This window comes from Marmota monax, unplaced genomic scaffold (genome assembly GCF_021218885.2).
Source record: "Marmota monax isolate L192 unplaced genomic scaffold, Marmota_monax_Labrador192_F-V1.1 WCK01_AAM20220418_F8-fsc00015, whole genome shotgun sequence".
In the NCBI taxonomy this organism is placed as follows: Eukaryota; Metazoa; Chordata; class Mammalia; order Rodentia; family Sciuridae; genus Marmota; species Marmota monax.
This window is the reverse complement of record NW_026692194.1, coordinates 21,165,132-21,183,850: the sequence shown is the minus strand read 5'-3', so window position 1 is coordinate 21,183,850 and position 18,719 is coordinate 21,165,132. Positions and strand designations below refer to the sequence as shown.

Below are 18,719 nucleotides of genomic sequence, written 5' to 3'. Positions count from 1 at the left end.
TAATGCAAATAATAATAATAATAGAGCTTATGTAAAAATGAATAAATAAATAAGAAAAAGAAAATGCACTCTATAAGAAATAGCAGTCACAGAGTAGAAATAATTTGAGAAGATTTACTTACTTTCTTCTCCCTGAACTCTATATCACTTATGTAAACATTTGCACTACTCATAGTCTTCGACTATATTTTTCTTTGTAAGAAATGATGACCACATTATTTTTGGTTAATGAATATACATGCTTAAATCATAAACACTGAGAAAGTAAGATCCTTGGAGACTGGGAATTTTGTTTTCAGTGCCTGAATCCTTAAGCTGTATAAAAGTGGCAGAAAAGACATTAACTTTTGGTTAAAGGTGGATGAAATTCAAATGTTCTGTCTTCTAATTTTTTCCTGCAAAACTGGAACTCAGGAATCAATTCTTGTCCATTTCAAATATATTTATGGATTCTTGATTATACAAAATTTATGAATTATGATTCTGGATGTCTTGGTCAGGTACCCAAACCATCTAGAACCCAACCTTCTTTTTCTTCTTTCAAATTCAATTCATCAAACATATATTAACTCCTATTATTACCTCCTGGTCAGGCACTCTGCTGGACACTAGAGATACAAAGATGAAGACATTAGATCTCTGTTCTCAAGTGCCTACAGCCCCCTCATTCCTTGCTTATCCAAGCATACATTTCTCTGTTCACTAGTACTCACTGTCCCCTAAGAGGTGGACATAAAGCATGCCAAGGAATCATTATGGCTCTAGTTAAAATAAAAAAACAACAACTCAGGTTTTATGAGGGAGATAGTGAGAACTAACAGTTTAAATGGACCTGTGAATTATCTGTGGCCTCCATTTATCCATGCTCTTCTTGGCCCCCTTTCCTAGGATTACTGAGTGTTGACTCTAATAACAAAGAACACATTCTATGCTTGGATCTCCTTTTACTAAGACCTCATTTTCCCCTCCACCCAGTCCATTTCCTTTTCCTCCACAGCTGTTGGCTTTATCCTGATTACTTGTTAGAGCTATCCTTTACATTTGTATTAACAACTGGTCACCTCTTTGTTCCCCTCCCCCAGTTCAACCACACGAAAACCAGGATCTTTTAAAAATTAAGCTTTTTCCTGTAAAACAAAACAAAAGTCCCCTTTAAACCCTAAATCTCATTTTTCCTCACTTAAAAAAAAAAAAGAGAAAGAGAATATGCTAAAAGTGGAATTGATTCTGTAGAATTTCACCTGATGCTGAAGCAATGAATTCCTAAAGCAAGAAGCCTACTGTAATGTAATGTTACACCGGGCAGCGACTATGTCAAAGCAAAGTAAAACTAAGTCGTTGATCAAGGCCAGAGGTAGGATGGTCTCTGAGGCCCTATAAGGCATTGTTTTTATGCTTGGAAACTCCCCCCCCCCACCCTTTTTCTTACAGCGGTCCAGCTGCTGCAGATTCCCCAAGGGGTTCTGATCAGCTGCTTAGTTTAATTCTGCATGGAAAATCAGAGTCAGAAACTATTTAACATGTTCCTGAAGACAGTCTGGGCCACTGAGAAATCAGAAAATCCTCCATATACCCTGTAAACTTTAACACTTTGATAGCCAAGGCTGTGTATTCAGGCCACTGTCACCAGACTGCTCCTGATGAATCCCACTAGGGAAACTAACTTGCAACTAGAGTGTTAATAAAAATGGAATCGATTATGTCACTGAGAAAACAGAAGACAGGATGAATATAAGGAAAAAAATGAATCAGCATTAAGAAAGGAAATACTTTTGAGAAAATGGAGAAAAGAAATGTAACATAAATACTACTATGTGGAAACACCCAAAATATTATCTACCTTCTCAACAAGCGTAACTATTCTCCCTTCACCTTGGGAGTGACTGTCATGTAGCAAAATGACAGTTCTAGATATAGTGAAAATTGTGACTTTTGTTGCTTAAAGACACATATTTGAAATGTCACTTAACACACTGATAAACACTCTAGTAACTGGAAAGCTCAGTCCAAAGCCCAGGTTCATCTATGTTTCTGCTGAACAAAGGGCATCTCAGGTAAGAATCTCTACTTATCTTGGTTGGCTAAGTGGAGGACATAATTTGAGTGCTGATCTTTTCTCTAAGTTCACCACATAAGTGGGATGATGGTGCGATCAACACCATAACAGAAAAACAAAAATGGACAGGGATATCCTGGTATAGGATACCTGTAGCTAAAGCACATTTAACAACCATCCACAGCCATGGCATAGGCCTGCCACTTCAAACCCCCACCCTGTTTGAGAACCACTGCTCTATGTAGTATTTCTGCTAGACATATCCATGACATTCACACACAAAGAATCAGGCTTCCAAATGGAGATGGATATGTTTGTTGAAACAGTTATTTTGTGAGAAGGACAACCTGGAGGGGTCTATGCCCACATTTTTGCCATGGTCTAACTGGGTGTTTTATTTATTTATTTATTTATTTATTTATTTATTTATTTATTTATTTAATTTAGGACCTACAGAACACTAGGGAATAGTACAATGAATGAACTTGCTGGGTGTGTTTTGAAATTTCCTTAAATCTTTTCAAGGAAACATGTCCAACTATCTTACACTGCCTAATCCAGACTGAAAAGAGCCAAGCACTATATATGGCATCATCAAAACTAGTTAAGAGACAAGTGTGCAGATTCATTTAAATCTCAGGGGTTCCTAGTCAAACTTCCTTAGGAAGTAGGTCATTTAATACCTTAATTCTTTTTCACCGGTCATTGCTCTCAACAACTATGGCTATTATACTTCCCTCACCCCTACCTGTGCTGAAAGCTGAGAGCACTTTTAATTAGAAGTAAAATCAACAGAGATATCATCTTATTTGTTCAATGTGCTCATTGACACTGAATCCAGAAACTTGGAAGGCTGTAATTTAGGATGAAGATTCACATTTTAGTTTGTGAATAGAATGACTTACCTTGCACTTCTGTCTTCTAGGATATAAAAACAGTGTACAAGAAGAATGACAAAAAAATGTGTGCCTTCATGCATAAGCAGGACATATATAATGCATCTAGTCCAGTGATGTGACAAATGAACAGTGGGCAAGGAGTCTGCAGACCTGGTTTTCAGCTTTGGCTCTAAACTAAGTATAAGAACTTTGAAGGACGATTACTAAGTTCAATTTTCTCATATATAGAATGAAAGAATCTGTTTTATTCATGGCATAGAGCTGTTATGGGGGTCAAAAGAGACAACATAAGCTACATAAGACCGAGGTGTTATAATTCAAGTTCAACTCACCTGTTCGAAAGTCAAAGCTTTCAGGCTGGCTGAGACCATCTATGATGACCTGTAAAGTGTGTGCTGTTGTCTGCAATCTTTCAGCAGTTTTCTCTATTCCTTCCTTTTCAAGGGATGAATTTATTTTTTGTTGCATTTCAGGCTTTCCAATTTCACACAGTGTCCCTCCAATGAATGATAAAAACCTTCAGTAGAAAGAAAAGCCCCAAATTTATCAATAATATTACTTCTTTCTCACTATCCTTACACAGATTTTCTTAAAATTCATTCATTTCAGATTTATAAATTGCCACCTCAGATCTACACATCACCATACATCAATCAATCATTCTTTAATGAGAATCTACTATGAGTACCATGCTATATAAGAGGTGATCTATCTTGAGTGGAGGAAGACAGGGGCAGGGAATGGAGTTGATTGAGGTTCTTATACTTTTTTTAAATGAAGCACTTGCTCACAGTCAGCACCAGAACATTTTACAGTAATGCTCATTGTAGACTAGTGTCATATATATTTTCTAAATAAGGTTGTTTCCTGAAATTTCTGTTAGGATAACATTTGAATTTACATGAGCTAATAAGAAAACCATTAATTGGTAATACTTTGGTATTATCCAACAAAATATGCATCAAGCATTGCCAGCTTCTGACAAATGATTTGTTGTATTCATGGGTGGTATCATTGCTTTTTACTTTTATGTAGCTGTGATGGGAGCATCACCTTGCAGCCCACTTTTAGGCCTAAAGACTCCCTAATTCCATCAAGTCTCGTATTAACTAAATTATATCAAGAACATGCAATATGCAAATTCAACAGATGAAATATGGAAGGGGAGCTAGGGAAAGGGTTTAAAGGTAGAGCATGCGCTTAGCACATATGAGGCCCTGGGTTCAATCTCTCTCTCTCTCTCTCTCTCACACACACACACACACACACAGCAAAAGTGGTGGCATATCTGAAACAAAAAGTAATTTACTTCCAAAATGGAATCAAGTTTAAGACCTCAATTGTATAATCTAAAGATGAATATTATCTTTATATATTTTATGCATGAAATAGCTACAACATTTGCCCAATAAACAGAGCTGACTTAAAAATTTCCTTTTGCTATGTTTACTGTTTCCCTTGCTTGTACAGCTGCCTCTCAACTACTTAGCTTTGAAGTTCAGAAATGAGTAAGAGAAAAAGACAAGTCAAGTAAAGGGTTAAGACGTATTTTCCTTCAATTTCATGTGAATATTGGGCTGTAGCTTACTTTCTGACATTCCTTGGCTGGGTATTTTTCTACTTCATTAAGTTCCATTTCCTATGATTAATGGCACTTTAAAAACGTCAACACAGTAATCAGACAGACAGTGATACTAATGCCCTCAAATCCTTTCCTCTAAGGACATCTCTTGAATACAAGAAGGGAAAGGAAAACTGTTGGAAGTTTGTCTACAGTCAGGACTGGGATGTATCCCATTTGGCAGGCTGCTATGTCATCACAAAAGGAATGGATATATAATTCCACGTTTTTATTTTGCACTGTTGTGTTCAACTAGAAAGTGCCTCTTCAGCAGTACTCTGGTAATGATAATCTGGTATCTGGTGGAGAAAGCTCCTCCATCTCTGATTTAACTAGGGTGTCCCTTTGAGTTCAAAGGAGCCGCCCTCCTACATTTCTAATGGCCTTTTTGTGTGTGTGTAAAAATAAAATAAATATTTCCATATTCTTCAGTATCCAGCTAATCTTTTGAGAATATATTTTAGTAAATGGTTTAATAAAAGATAAGGAGACTTAATGTCCTTCTTTGGAAATGAGCTTCTATCCAAACTAGAAGCCAGTTTGTAAGTCTACAGCTTCCCCCCAGCAGGCAGAGGCAGCCGGTATCAGTGCTGACGGATGGGCAGTAGCACATAGGGTCTGGTGACAGGGCACAGCTGTTGGAGGTCTGACTGACAGGGCAGATGACACATGACAACCTCTGCCCACAGCCAACTTCCTTACACAAGTTTCTAAATAATTCATACCCTGCTGAGCAGGCTTCCCTGGTATTCACTGTCTTGGCTTTATTGGTCTGCAACTGGCTACTTAAGCAGGACATCTTTCAAATCCTCAAGATTCTGGCTTATAACCATCTGTTAAAATGCCCAAAAAAAATGTATTCATGGGCTGTAAATCTATAACCTTGAATGGCATTTTACAATTAATAGAAGTAACTAAACAGTAAAAAGTTCCCAAAGCACTGTACATCTTGGCCTCAATAACAAAAATACACACTCAGCAGGCCACTTGGAGAATTTAGATTGTGTATCTGTGTGTAAGAGAGGAACTAATTGCTACCAAAGTAACTTCCATATAAAGAATTCTACTTATAGTGATTGCAGATCTCAGAAGAAAATTGGTCTGTTTAACCTGGGTGCCTATTTCACATATCATTTTCATTCTTACACACACAAGCCTGAGGGCACTAGTAACTGAAATCAATAAAAAAAAAAGTACCAGGTTGTGCTCCTAGCTAATACTTCACATTGATCAACTCTATTTTTAAATGACTACAGAGCTAAGTTGAGTGCTTTTTTACTTTGAAAACTTTCTTAAAGAAGAAGGTTACACAAAGAGAAAAACAGCAAACCAAAGGGGAGAGGGACTATAAAATGAACTGGGAGTAGCACTAGGATTGACCTCTCCTTACTGGCTTTCAAATATATTCAGATGCATATGGTAGGAAGCAGTGCTTTCTGCTTAGTAGCCATTAAATAGACATATGATTCTTATAGAGCCTAAAAAAAATTATTCTACATATTCCAAATTTTCACTTTAGAATTGAGAAATAATACTCAATACAAGTATTTCCTAGCTCAAAAGTACTAAATTAAAATGACTTTAAGAAGCTTGGAACACAGAATGTAAGAGAACATGTGCTGATCAGTAGGTGCACAGCATTATGTTAGCTGGGTATTCTCATTTAATCAGGGCAACAATCCTAAAAGGACAATAATCCTGTATACTATCACACAGAAAAGAAAAATTAAGGTTCAAGGGAGGTTAAATAACTTGCCCAGGGCCATGTAGCTATTCCTACTAACTGGAGTTTCATTCCACATACAGGTTATCTGTCTGTATAACTGAAAGCACATAAAAATTAACATGTTGTATTTGGTTAAGATAGAAAACACAATATTATGGATAATATTTTACCAACATGATTTAATGGAAGATTACTTTTAAACACCAGACAGTTAACACTGAGTAAATCCCACAAAGAACTTATCATATACAAGCTTTTAAATAGACAAATTCTCTCCAAAGTTAATGAGTTATTAAAGTCATAGTTTCATTTTCTCCACTGTCTCTGGAAGGCTTTTTCAGCTTACTAAGGACTGCTGCTAGAGCTGCTGTTTTTATTTAATATGTAATTTCATCCATCTTACTTAAAGTAAGAAAGTAGCATAAATGCAACAAATAAGCACATCATGTTCTTTTAGCACACATCTGCACAAAGTTAAAATACAGACCTTGGAACAGAGATAATGCTTATTTTTCAAACAGAAAGCTACATAACTAAATCACTCACAGCTATACAACCTAAAATCAGTGATATGTCCAACAGAGACTTGTTACAAATGCAAGGCTTTTCTTCTCAAAGAATAAGAACAGTCTTTATATATATATATATTTTTTCCCCCCCCAAAGAAGAATAAATTCTCAGAATTCACGAGACTTCAGACATAGCTGTTCAGTTTTATGTAATCATTTCCAGCATGGAGATTTAGGCACTGGGGACTCAGGTTCATTACATGAAAGCAACATGATACCTACAGAGCACAGAAAAGCCTGGTGATGCAACACAAGCACTAAAAACAATTTCGTATTAGCATGTGCTTCGTGGGCAATGCACACACGACCCATACTTCCACCAGGAACCTTGCTATCCGGCAGAGAACTTCTAGCTGTCCACCCATACCTTTCATTCTCAGACGCCTTCGTACTTGTTTAAAATGTTTTTATCCATTAATTTTACTCAATTTTAACATAATTTCACCAATAAGCAAAAAATTAATGGCAAGAACACCATCATTTTGGAAATGAATAGGAACAAGTTCCAATTTGTAAAACAGTGAGAAATGTAGTGTTTTTTGTTTGTTTGTTTGTTTTGTTTTTTTAAAGAGAGCTTACACTTTAAGAAAAAAGTCTGGACTTTAAAAACTCTGATTATAGATTGAATAGTGAGACATGAATGAGAAGTCCAGCATTACTTTGTTATTCTAAAAATACATATATTTTCAAATCAACAATATGTTAACATGAAAGACTGAATATAAGTTCAAATGAGGCAAAGGAGAAAAATCGCTCCTCCTCTGACCTTACCTACAGGAGAGCTAAATTCCCTCTGGTGAGTGCGGGGCAGCATGGATGGAGTTGAGCTTAGAGAGAGAGGGCCAACTTTACCACATCTGCTGCTCTAGTGGTCAAATCAAAGCGACAGCAATGTGAATTGTACTTTAATCATCAAAGAATCTTTTCAAACTTCTAACCTCCTTGTTAAATCAAGACACTGAACTGGGCCAGAATCCTTAAAAATCTATGTTGGTGTAAAACCCACAAGGAGTTGTAAATTCAAGAAGAGCCCCCCAGAATACCTCCTTACTACAGAAGCTAGTAAAGAGCTAATGAAAATAATATCTAAATGGCTTTTCTCAGCATTTGATCAACAGAAAATAAGCACAAATAACTCTTCATGAGAATGTACAGCTGACTGGACTTAATCAAAATTAACATATTATCAACAGATAAATAGTTTAAAAATGTAACCGGTTCAGAGAGGGTGGCGGGCTTGTTCTGAAAGCTTTCACAGACTGATCTGAGAGTACAGTTTTAAATAACGTGCAGCTACCTGGGCTGGGTAGGGTACCTTTAATGTTATTGCTTGGTACCATTTGGAATGTCTTTGGAGCACCTCTTGCACTGAGGAGTAGCAAAAAAAACAACCCAGATAAACCCAAACAAAAACACACTGTCATGGATTAAAGAACACAGGTTCTCCTGCCAAAAGACTGCTTTATAAGATCATATTGTTACCTGCTTTTAACTTCTGAAGTACTAAACATTTCCTTCTTTTTTAAGAATCTGTTACACTTGTGCAGAAACTGGATACTCACTGCATGTTGCATTAATTGTATGTGTGATAACATATACTTAGAAAGCTGTTTCATTTTAAACTTCTTATTCCCTAGTAACATACTATAGGGAATTAACTGTTAGAAAAAAAAGTGCCAGTTAAAATGTCTTTACACAGAAATCTTCTAAAAGTTTAAGATTTAGGATGGTATTATGGTTTGGATGTGAGGTGTCCCCAAAAGCTCATGTGTGAGACAATGCAAGAAGGTTTAGAGAAGTGATTTGGTCATGAGATACTTAATCCAACCAGTGAATCAATTCTGTGATGGGATTTACTGAGTGGCAGCTGAAGGTGGGTAGGGTATGGCTGGAGGAGGTAGGTCTTTGGGGGCATGCATTTTGGGGTACATATTTTGTATCTGGCCAGTAGAGTGTATCTATCAGTCTGTCTCTCTCCTTCCTGATCATCATGTGACCTGCTTTCCTCTGCCATACTCTTCTGTCATGTTGTTCTGCCTCACCTTGAGCCTTAAAGAATGGAGCCAGTTTTTTCTAGGTTTCTCAAAAACCCCAACAACTCAGTATTACTTAGTTTGATCACCTTCTTTCCAGAGAGTATTGGTTGTTTTTAAACAGGGACCTCTGAAACTATTGCCCTCAAATAAACTTTTCCACCTCTACAGTTGTTCTGGTCAGGTCTTTTAGTCACAGTAGTGAAAAGCTGACTAATACAGACGGTCTTCCTTTTAGAAATAGGGGAAGACAGTACTCATGTAGTTACACCATAATATCTAAGATCAGTAGGATAATAACCAATGTTGTATTATCTATTATCATTATTATCTATTTCAGAATATCTTGCTATATATGATAGATTGTGGAATTATAATTTAAACACCAAATGTACAGCCAAATGAATATGAGTACATAAAAAAGGAAGGTGTTATGCACTGAAAACTACTGTTGCTCTGAAGATGTCTAAACTAGCGGAGCCCAGTGGCACACACCCATAATCCCAGTGGCTCTGGGAGGCTGAGGCAGGAGGATTGCGGGTTCAAAGCCAGCCTCAGCAAAAGTGAGGTGCTAAGCAACTCAGTGAGCCCCTGTGTCTAAATAAAATACAAAATAGTGCTGGGGATGTGGCTCAGTGGTCGAGTGCCCATGAGTTCAATACCTAGTACCAAAAAAAAAAAAAAAAAAAAAGTCTAAACTCTGTTTTAGGAATTGCCTTAGAAACAAATTTACAAGTGACATAAAAAAAAAAATCAGTCTTCTCATATTAAGAAAACTTCATAGATTATATATATAAATATACCAGAAAAACATAAAACAAAAAACCCTAACAACTCAGTATTACTTAGTTTGATCACCTTCTTTCCAGAGAGTATTGGTTGTTTTTAAACATACACACCCCTACCTCAAATGGTAAAGATTTGCTTAAATCAAAGCTTTTCAAAGGAATGCAACACAATGCTCAGGTCAACTAAAAGCAGTTTGGAAAGGCACACCTAGGGCTGGGCATGATGGCACACACTGTAATCCCAGAGACTCCGGAGGCTGAGGCAGGAGGATCACAAGTGCCAGGCAGTTGTTCTGGAACCTCAGGAACTCAGTGAGATCCTGTCTCAAATAAAAAAATAAAAAGGGGTGGGGATGTAGGTCAGTGGTAGAGCACCCTAGTTTCAATCCCCACTGTGGCAAAAAAAGAAAAGCCTACTCAGCTTATTCAATAAATATTTATTTCGTGAAGAGGAGACCATCAAAGATCATAACAGAATCTTTGCCATGAATGAGATTATAGTCTAATTTAAATAATGACAGTATAATTGAATTAAAGAATCTTCTACTTACATCTATTTTTTTCAGAGGCAAAATTTTCTATTTGGATAAATAGATACTTTTAAAGTGCTCAACAAAGATGATTTCACTTAATTCTCTCAAAAATTTACTGTAGCTGTAGATTTGCAGAAAAAGGAAGCAAACCTCAGAGAAACTAAGGGACCAGCGCAAAGTCACACACTGAGACCACAAGTTGTAGCTAAGGTAAAAGTTATACATCACATCGTCATTAGCACTTCCACCTCCTTACTTTGGAGAATTTTCAATGCAGACAGAAGATTTAGATCTTAGATAAAATTTGGCACCCAGGGCCCCTGCCTGGGAACAATTTATTATTATTTTTAAACCGAATTTGAAAGAAAAAAAAAAAAACTTTGGCCCTTTTTGAGTTACTGAATAAGAGTTGGACAAAATTAAGTTAGTGGTTTCAAAGGCTGCAGACTCTCTACAGCTCAAAAACACTGTGTTTAGAATTAATATAATTTAATTTACTGCCTGTAAAGCCATGATGTGGATTAGTGCCTGTGTATTTGAAGAGACAAATAAAAAAGTAGTATTCGAAAAAACATAGGAGTGGTGGAAAGGCTGAAATTAAACAGTTCTAGCACGAACAGGGATAAAACCCACCTCTTAAGGGTAAGGACTTTCTTCATTGGGACACAGTATTCTATTATGAACATGAACCTGTTAAAAAAATAATCTTATTTATTATTATGTAACATCTTCATTTTAGTAACTTCTTGGCTGTTCCCTGAATGGGCAGAGACACTGCTATCCATTTAAAGAGTGGGCAACTGAACTCAAAGTCACTTACTTATGGTGACAAAGTAGATTACTGAGGTAGCAAAAGACATGCTGAGATTCAAATCCACATCTAGCCTGGGAACAAAGAAAGAGGAGATAATGGGAGACCAAATCAATACCCTCCTGAATTTTGGGCTCCAGACTTAGTGGCCTAAAGTTAAAGAGAAGACAAGGAGAAGGGCAGACACATGCTTTGAAAATATAAGCCTGAAGCAAGCTCAAGGTTTATTGTAGGTGGCTGGCAGTTCCCTCTCCTCCCTCAGTGGGTACTAACAAGTTGCTCCAGATATGCAGGAGAAAAACCAGCATGTTCTCCAGTCCCAAGAGCCAGTATGAATATAAATTAACAATGTTAAATGCTCCAAATTACATCTAGATCACATGACAAAACAATAAACTTCCTCCGAGTCAAACTGTTGTGATGTCCCCCATGTTTTCTTTTATGGCTCAGCTTGACCGCACCTTCTCAATCACAATCAAGGGATCAGCCTTAACTGCAGCAACTATACTAACCTATTTGTCCCGAGAGCTAAGGATTCCACATACATTGACTCATGTAATTCTATGAGAAAAGTGTATTATTATCACCATTTAACAGACAAGAATACTGAGGCACAGGGAGGTTAAATAACATTGCCAGGTCAAATAGCTATATCAGACCATCTGACACTGCAGTGCCTCCAGACTGGGCTAGGGCAAAGCCATGTCCACAGTCTCAGGTCCTTGAACTTCATACCCATACTCCCTTCTACTAGCTTTGTCAGAAACTTTGTGTGGATGGTATGTTGAACATTGTGTAAGACATCAGAAAGGATAATCAATTCCTAAGAACCTGAGAGCCTAATCATCTAACTCTAAAGTGGATGGATTCTGTTTTATCACTTTTCTCTTTTGTGAGGGCACTTTTGAAAATATGAATTTACTTCCTGGGAGCTAAAGTATGCTATTTAAGTTTTAACTATTAATAAAAAAATCACTAAACAAAAAATTAGGACTCTGTCCATTTAACATCTTTGACTTTTAGATTTAGCCTCTCCTTTATAATTCTTTTTTAAAAATTTTAATCACATATTCTATTTAACCAGATATATTCAACATATTGTTCCTACATGTAATCAATGTGAAATTACTGAAATCTCCTTTATGATTCTTATTTTTATGAAAAGGCAATCTAATATTTTTATTATATTTATTTTTTAGTTTTAGGTGGACACAATATCTTAATTTTTTATTTTTATGTGGTGCTGAGGATTGAACCCAGTACGTCATGTATGCTAGGCAACCGCTCTACCACTGAGCCACAACCCCAGCCCCAATCTAATATTTCCTAATGATAGTTCTATTAGAAATGAATGCAGGATAATGAATTGATAGAAATGCCAAGTAAATTGCTTGTCAAAATCCAGCAATGATTCTCCCTAAATTTTCATGTCTAAAATACTGTCAATTATTCTGAGACAAATCTAGAAAAATTCAAGATCTTTCAAATATGCAAATAAACTCTTAGGTCTATTTATCTAGTTGTCATTTATGTCACATAACTTGCAGTTGGATTTCTTTTCAGGCTAGTCTTCCATAAAGAAATATGTTTTCAGACTATAGGAGTTAGGTGGCATGCCACTGCAGAACAAAGCTGTGGTGAATTTTAGATATGTGAGGAGTGGGAGGTGAACTCAGGGACATACCCCTCAGAAGAATCACAATTGACAAGGTCTGGGGCTTCTGATTGCTCACAGTTGAAACCATGAAATCACATGTGTGACTGGCATAGGTCTACTCTTGTTTTTTTTTTTTTAATTGTGTGTGTGTGTTTTGTTTGTTTGTTTGTTTGTTTGTTTAAACCCAAAAGCAATTTAAACTCTCTGTTTTATAGTTGTTTACTAGCTAGAAAACTTCTTTCCTTACTTGGAAAGAAGATTGAAGGCCATAAAACCTCTGAAGGCAATTTCAAAAGTGAGGCTAAATCCTTGAACAGAAATGAGAAAGAGCCAGAGACTGGAAAGCGCCTACTCAGGGTCTTCAGTATTGGCCATTGGTCATTATCTGGCTTGACTTTTTTAGCTCCATAGCAGGGACCAGCAAGGCAGGACCTCCCAACCTTCCTCCCGCTAGTCCCAACTACTTCTAACCCAGGGCACCAGTTAGTTAGGGTCCATCTAGCCACTGATCTGATCAGGGAATTCTTGTGTATCAATTGTGTTGATTCTTGTTTTGCTCTTAAAAATCTTACACAAGTTTTTAGTAAATTAAAGATAAATATTGCTTAGATTTTTTTTTTTAAAAACAGAAGCTTATTCCCTCTGTAAATAAAGATTTTGTCAAGTTGATAAGATCATTCCTGTTCCAGACCTAAATTTTAAATTCATGGTTCTTTATTCTCTCAAAATATACTTTTCAGGCCACATGCTGGTAATCCCAGTGAGTCTGAGGCAGGAGGATCAAAAGTGAGGTCAGTTTCAGCAATTTAGTTAATCCTGTCTCAAAACAAAATGTAGCTTATTGGTAAAGTACTCCTAAGTTCAATCTCTAGCACATACACACGCACACCACACACACACACACACACACACACACACTTTTCAGCATTGATTGCTAAGGGTGAGAAACAGGCACATCAGCAACAATAAGGGAAATATCCAGTACTAACATTATAATACAGCATTAATGCAAATCATTCCTTGATGTACATTTATCTAGTATGTGATAATGGTACTACAATGTCATATTCCTGTTACACAAGCTGTTAACTACTTCTAGAAACTAGTCCTAAAATTTCTCCCTAATGGCCAACATGGAAATAACAAAAAATAGCTAATGTTTCATCAAAATGAGTGCTGAGTGACAGTCTTGACATTAAATTTCCTAGTATTTTTCAAGAGTACAACTTTCAAGCTTAACTATCTGGAGTGCATGAAATTCTTAATGTAACAGATTCTTTGGGAGAGTGCCAGGTCTTACTGGGACACATACAAATCAGTATAATCTATAGCACAAAGCACGACTTCCTGGCACCTTACTTAAAAAAAAAAAATGGGGGAGTTGGGGCAGATTGGATACACGCCTTGGTTCTCAAGATCAACCCAAACGGCAGGAAGAAGGAAAGGAGGCATGGTGGAGGTGGGGTGTGGGAACCCCTACATAAGCCATTCTGGGCCTCATTCTAACTCATAACATAGCAGCAATTTTATTCATGGCTTACAGTAACCAACATAATGAAATCACTCACATGTGGACACACTATGACTGCTTGATGATGACAGAAAACAGGAAGAAATCCTCCTTCACAGACTGTCTCTGGTTTTCCAGTGTATAAAATCTAGGATGGCTTGGGCACTAGACGCAATGCTTTGTGAAGGCGAGTGGGATTCACTTTGGAGAGATTCTGAAATCCTTTCTATCCACAGGGAAATCTGAAAGTAATTCCTCAATATAGGAAAAGGCAATGCCATGAAAGAATGATCTAGATGTCCTAGCAACAGTTTTGCTTGTACAACTGCATTGACCTCAGCCAGTGTAGATGATAAAAATATTCAGATTGAAGTAAAGCTAAATATTTCATTTTTTTTTCTATTAAAGTGTCAATTCTTGAGTTCCTTTTCCTCAATGTTCTTCTATATAGACATCTTCTATTCTCTATTTCTATCATTTATTCTTTCAAATACTGCCCTATCGGTCTTTGTTAGGTGTTGGGGATACAGTGGTAAACTAGATTCTTACGGTCCCTATTTAGAGCTTACAGTCTACCATTATAAACTAAACTTAAATTTAACTGTCACTAACCTAAGCATATCTGGAACTGAATTTTCAGATGCATCATTTACTTTATGGGGGCAAGGATAAATGGAGAGGTTTACAGCTTTAAATATGATATTCTACTGTCATAATTTTTTGACCACCTAAGCTGATTATGAATAAATGGGACAAAAGGGAGTAATGAGGGTCACATTAAAGAAACTGTTCAATTAAATTTTTTACCTATTATTCTTTTCTTGATTTTAAGCAAGATGGATCTTCTTTTAAGATCCCTCACCTCTACGATCAGTTTAGTGTTCCCCAACTCCTGAATTCTTTATGGTACCAATATTTACTGTATGAATTTTGTTGTTATGATTTTATTAATTATTTGGACCATGTAGATCACTGTGGTAGTGCCTAAATAAAATAAAAATGAACACAGGCCATTTATGACCTCCAAGAGTCATAAAACTTAAACTCGCAGAGATAGGCACAGTGGCACATGCTGTAATAGCAACTTGGAAGGCTGAAGCAGGAGGATTGCAAGTTTAAGACTGGCCTGGGCTTCTTGAGACCATGTCTCCAAGAAAAAAAAAATTAAAGGGCTGAGAATGCAGCTCAATAGTATAGCAGTTCTGGGTTCAATCCTTAATATAACAAAACAAAAACAAATTAAAAAAAACTTATACTACCAGGTACTATAATAGACATCAATAATAGACATCAATAATTAGTTATGAGCTTGGTGGAGGTTCTAGCTGCTATCCGTATACCCCTTGACAGAAGCACGGTCCTCCTCTATCAGGGAAGGTTGTCCTCTTTGACCAATTGCACAACTTTGGGAGGTGAGTGGGGGAAGGGACACCCATTTAGCCAGCCAGATCAGTTAAATCAACTCTGGCAATCAATGAGATGATAGAAATCGCAGTCAGACTGTCCTCACTTCTAGGGCCCTTCATGAAATACAAACATCACTCAAGAAAGAACTCAGAAAGACCTCACAAGGTTAAGGATGACTTCAGAATTGTTGGTATAATAAGCTGAAGGGATGAATGAAATTATCTGAGATGAAGAAGACTGTAGTTGGAGTAAGATTCAGAGGAAAGACCTAAGGTTAAGTTTTAAACATGTTAGATTTGAGGTGCTAAGTAGGTAGCTATATATACAGTATGAAGTTTGGAAGAATGATTTGGTTTAAATATAGAAATTTATAAGTCATATTCTTATGATACTTCTGCAACCATAAAACTGAAAGAGATTACCAAGGGAGTGATCATTATTTAGTTCTTTAACTTCTTCCTTTCCCTCTCCCCTTCTAATATAGTAAACTTCTACTTCATTTTCTACATCTTATTTTTGTCATTCATAACCAGCTACTGTCTTTCATAATCTTCACCCAATCTGTCAGCAAATACTATTGAATTTACTTTCAAAATGTACAGAGAACATATGCACTTCTCACCACTTTTGCTGTCATCTGAATGTCAATCAATCATCATCATTCACTTGGATTGCTGCAATTAGTATAACCGATCTCCCTCCTTCTCCCACTGCCTCCTATCTTCTATTGCTAACACAGCAAACAATAGGGTCCTTTTAACATGTACATCAGGCTCTTTAGCTCAAAACCCAGCTATGATTTCTGAGTTCACTCAGAATGAAAATCAACTCCCCGTAATAGCCTCCCAGTAAGTTGATGGTGTCAAATATGGCAGCAAGGTTAAGTTGTTTAAGGATGAAAGAGTTTACTGGTTTTGACAATTGAGAGGTCACTGAGAGAGTAATTTCAAAACATGGACAAGGATGAAAACCAATCTGTAAAGGACTGGGAGAAAGCAGGCAGTAAGAATTAGAGGCAAGTAGTTCTTTTGAGAAATTTGGCAATGAAAAGGAGGTGAGGTGGACTAGAAGTTCTAGGGAAAAGTAAGACAAAAAGTGGTTGCTATGCTTAGCTCTCAGGGAGTAAAGAATGGGGAGGTTGCAGCAGTAAGTCTGTAGCCCTCATTTTAGTCCATCTTAAATGAGGGCTACAGGCATAAGTGGAGACATTAAAATACTAGACATTCACATAATTTTATAAAGCTAAAAGACCTTATTCATTTACCTGCCATTTTCTGCCTCATTTTTAGAAGTGGAGTGATTATGACACACAATTACAACAATAGCCGGGGCCAATAGTTCTCAGCAGCAGCCTGGGAGGTAGAAACAGAATGAAGAAATGAAGGTAGCTTAGGTAAGGATGGGACACAATGAATAAAGATAAGGAGACAATCAGACAAGTGGACTGTAAGGTAGTTTTGAATTTTTTCAGTGAGATAGGAAGTAAAGTTATCAGGTACAAGAATGTTCATAACATTTTTCTCATAAAAGCCAAACTGAAAATAGATAAGTTCCATGTGATATTGGGAATATATATATATATATATATATATATATATATATATATATATATATATATATATATCATCTTTATCCTATTTCTCAGAGAATGCTCCTGAAACCCTTGTAATGTCGGGATAAAAGTGTCTTTTGCATGCTAATGAAATGACTGGTGGCCAGGGGTCCCTAGATAGCTTCAAGATGGGGGTTGTTCACCAAAAAAGCCAACTATGTGATTAGAGGATTAGAACTTCAAGCCCCATGCCGATCACCAATAGACAATGATGTAATTGATCATGCCTCCTCAAAAAACCAGAAGTACTGGATTCAGATCACTTTCCAGGCAGCTGAGCATGTGCAGGTACTGGGAAGGCAGTGCCCCCAGAACAGCACAAGTTTCCATGCCCCTTATCCCCTACCTTGTCCTATGCATCCATTCCATTTGGCTGTTCATTTGTATCCTGGAAATATCCTCCATAATAAATGGATAAACATAAGTATTTTCCCTGAGTTCTATGAAATGGCAAATTAACTAAACCCAAGGAGGGTGTCATGGGAACCCCAATTAATATTTTATTTCTTTTGTTTGTTTATTTATTTATTTTTGTGGGGGAGGTACTGGGGATGGAACTCAGGGCCTTATGCACATTAGGGAGTCCTAATTTGGAACAGGATGGTCAAAAGCCCAAGTCACAATCTGTGCTTGTGATTTGCACTTGAAGTGGGGGCAGTTTTGTGGGACAGAACCCTAAACTTGTAGAATCTGACACTACCACTAGGTAGATGGTGTTATAATTGAATTAGAGGGTGTCCAGCTAGTATCTGCTAAAGAATCAGCTACAGAATTGGGTTTTGATGACACACATTTTGGTGACCAGGGATCTCAGAAATATTCTATATCATACTGAGAGTAAAGAATAAAAGAAACAGTTGGTTTCCCTGTATCTCTTAAAATTTATAAATAGAAGAATAGATAAGCTACAGTATGCCCTTACAATGAAATACTATTCAGCAATGAAAAGGAACAAGCTGCCGGTATGTGTTACAAGGTAGATAAAATTCTAAACATAAACATCATGCTCTAAGAAGCTTTACACAAATGAGTCAGATATAAATTTAGAGATACGGAGAGAAAATTGAGTGTCTAAAGGAGAAATGTTCCTGTTAGAGTATGAATGGGTAGCTTGTGAACAACTTATAAGCTAGACAAAAAAGCCTAAAGGATAGAAAGGGACCAAAATGTAAGAGAACCTAAACATCCCATAAATTACTTCATAACTTTTCAGCTCTAAGTTTTCTAGAATGTAGCAAAGCAGAAACAAAAACCAAATAGAAAAAGACCATTAACCACATGAAGTTTCAGGCTAACATTGATCAGAATACAACCCTCAAGTGTGTGATCAACCTATCTACCATGTGATCATCCAACAGAGCACACAACCACCAGATGTTGATATCAGCAGAAACCAACAAACCAGACCAGACTGCAGTCTCGGGGAAGGCCAGGCCCTTTGCATCATATTCAACTGTTATGTACCCTAAAAAAACCCAACCTTATTCCCTGGTGGTG

The 18,719-nt window shown here is 36.9% G+C and overlaps 1 protein-coding gene across 4 annotated transcripts in view; it reads right to left on the bottom strand.

The window, feature by feature from the left end:
- The window catches only part of Srbd1 (S1 RNA binding domain 1), a 280,519-nt gene that overhangs the window by 11,070 nt on the left and 250,730 nt on the right, over nt 1-18,719 (bottom strand). For all 4 annotated transcript variants that reach the window (XM_058573455.1, XM_058573456.1, XM_058573458.1 and 1 more), the window contains one exon: nt 3,288-3,472. In XM_058573455.1, the coding sequence (XP_058429438.1) occupies nt 3,288-3,472 (185 nt within the window). The remainder of the gene's footprint in view (nt 1-3,287; nt 3,473-18,719) is intronic.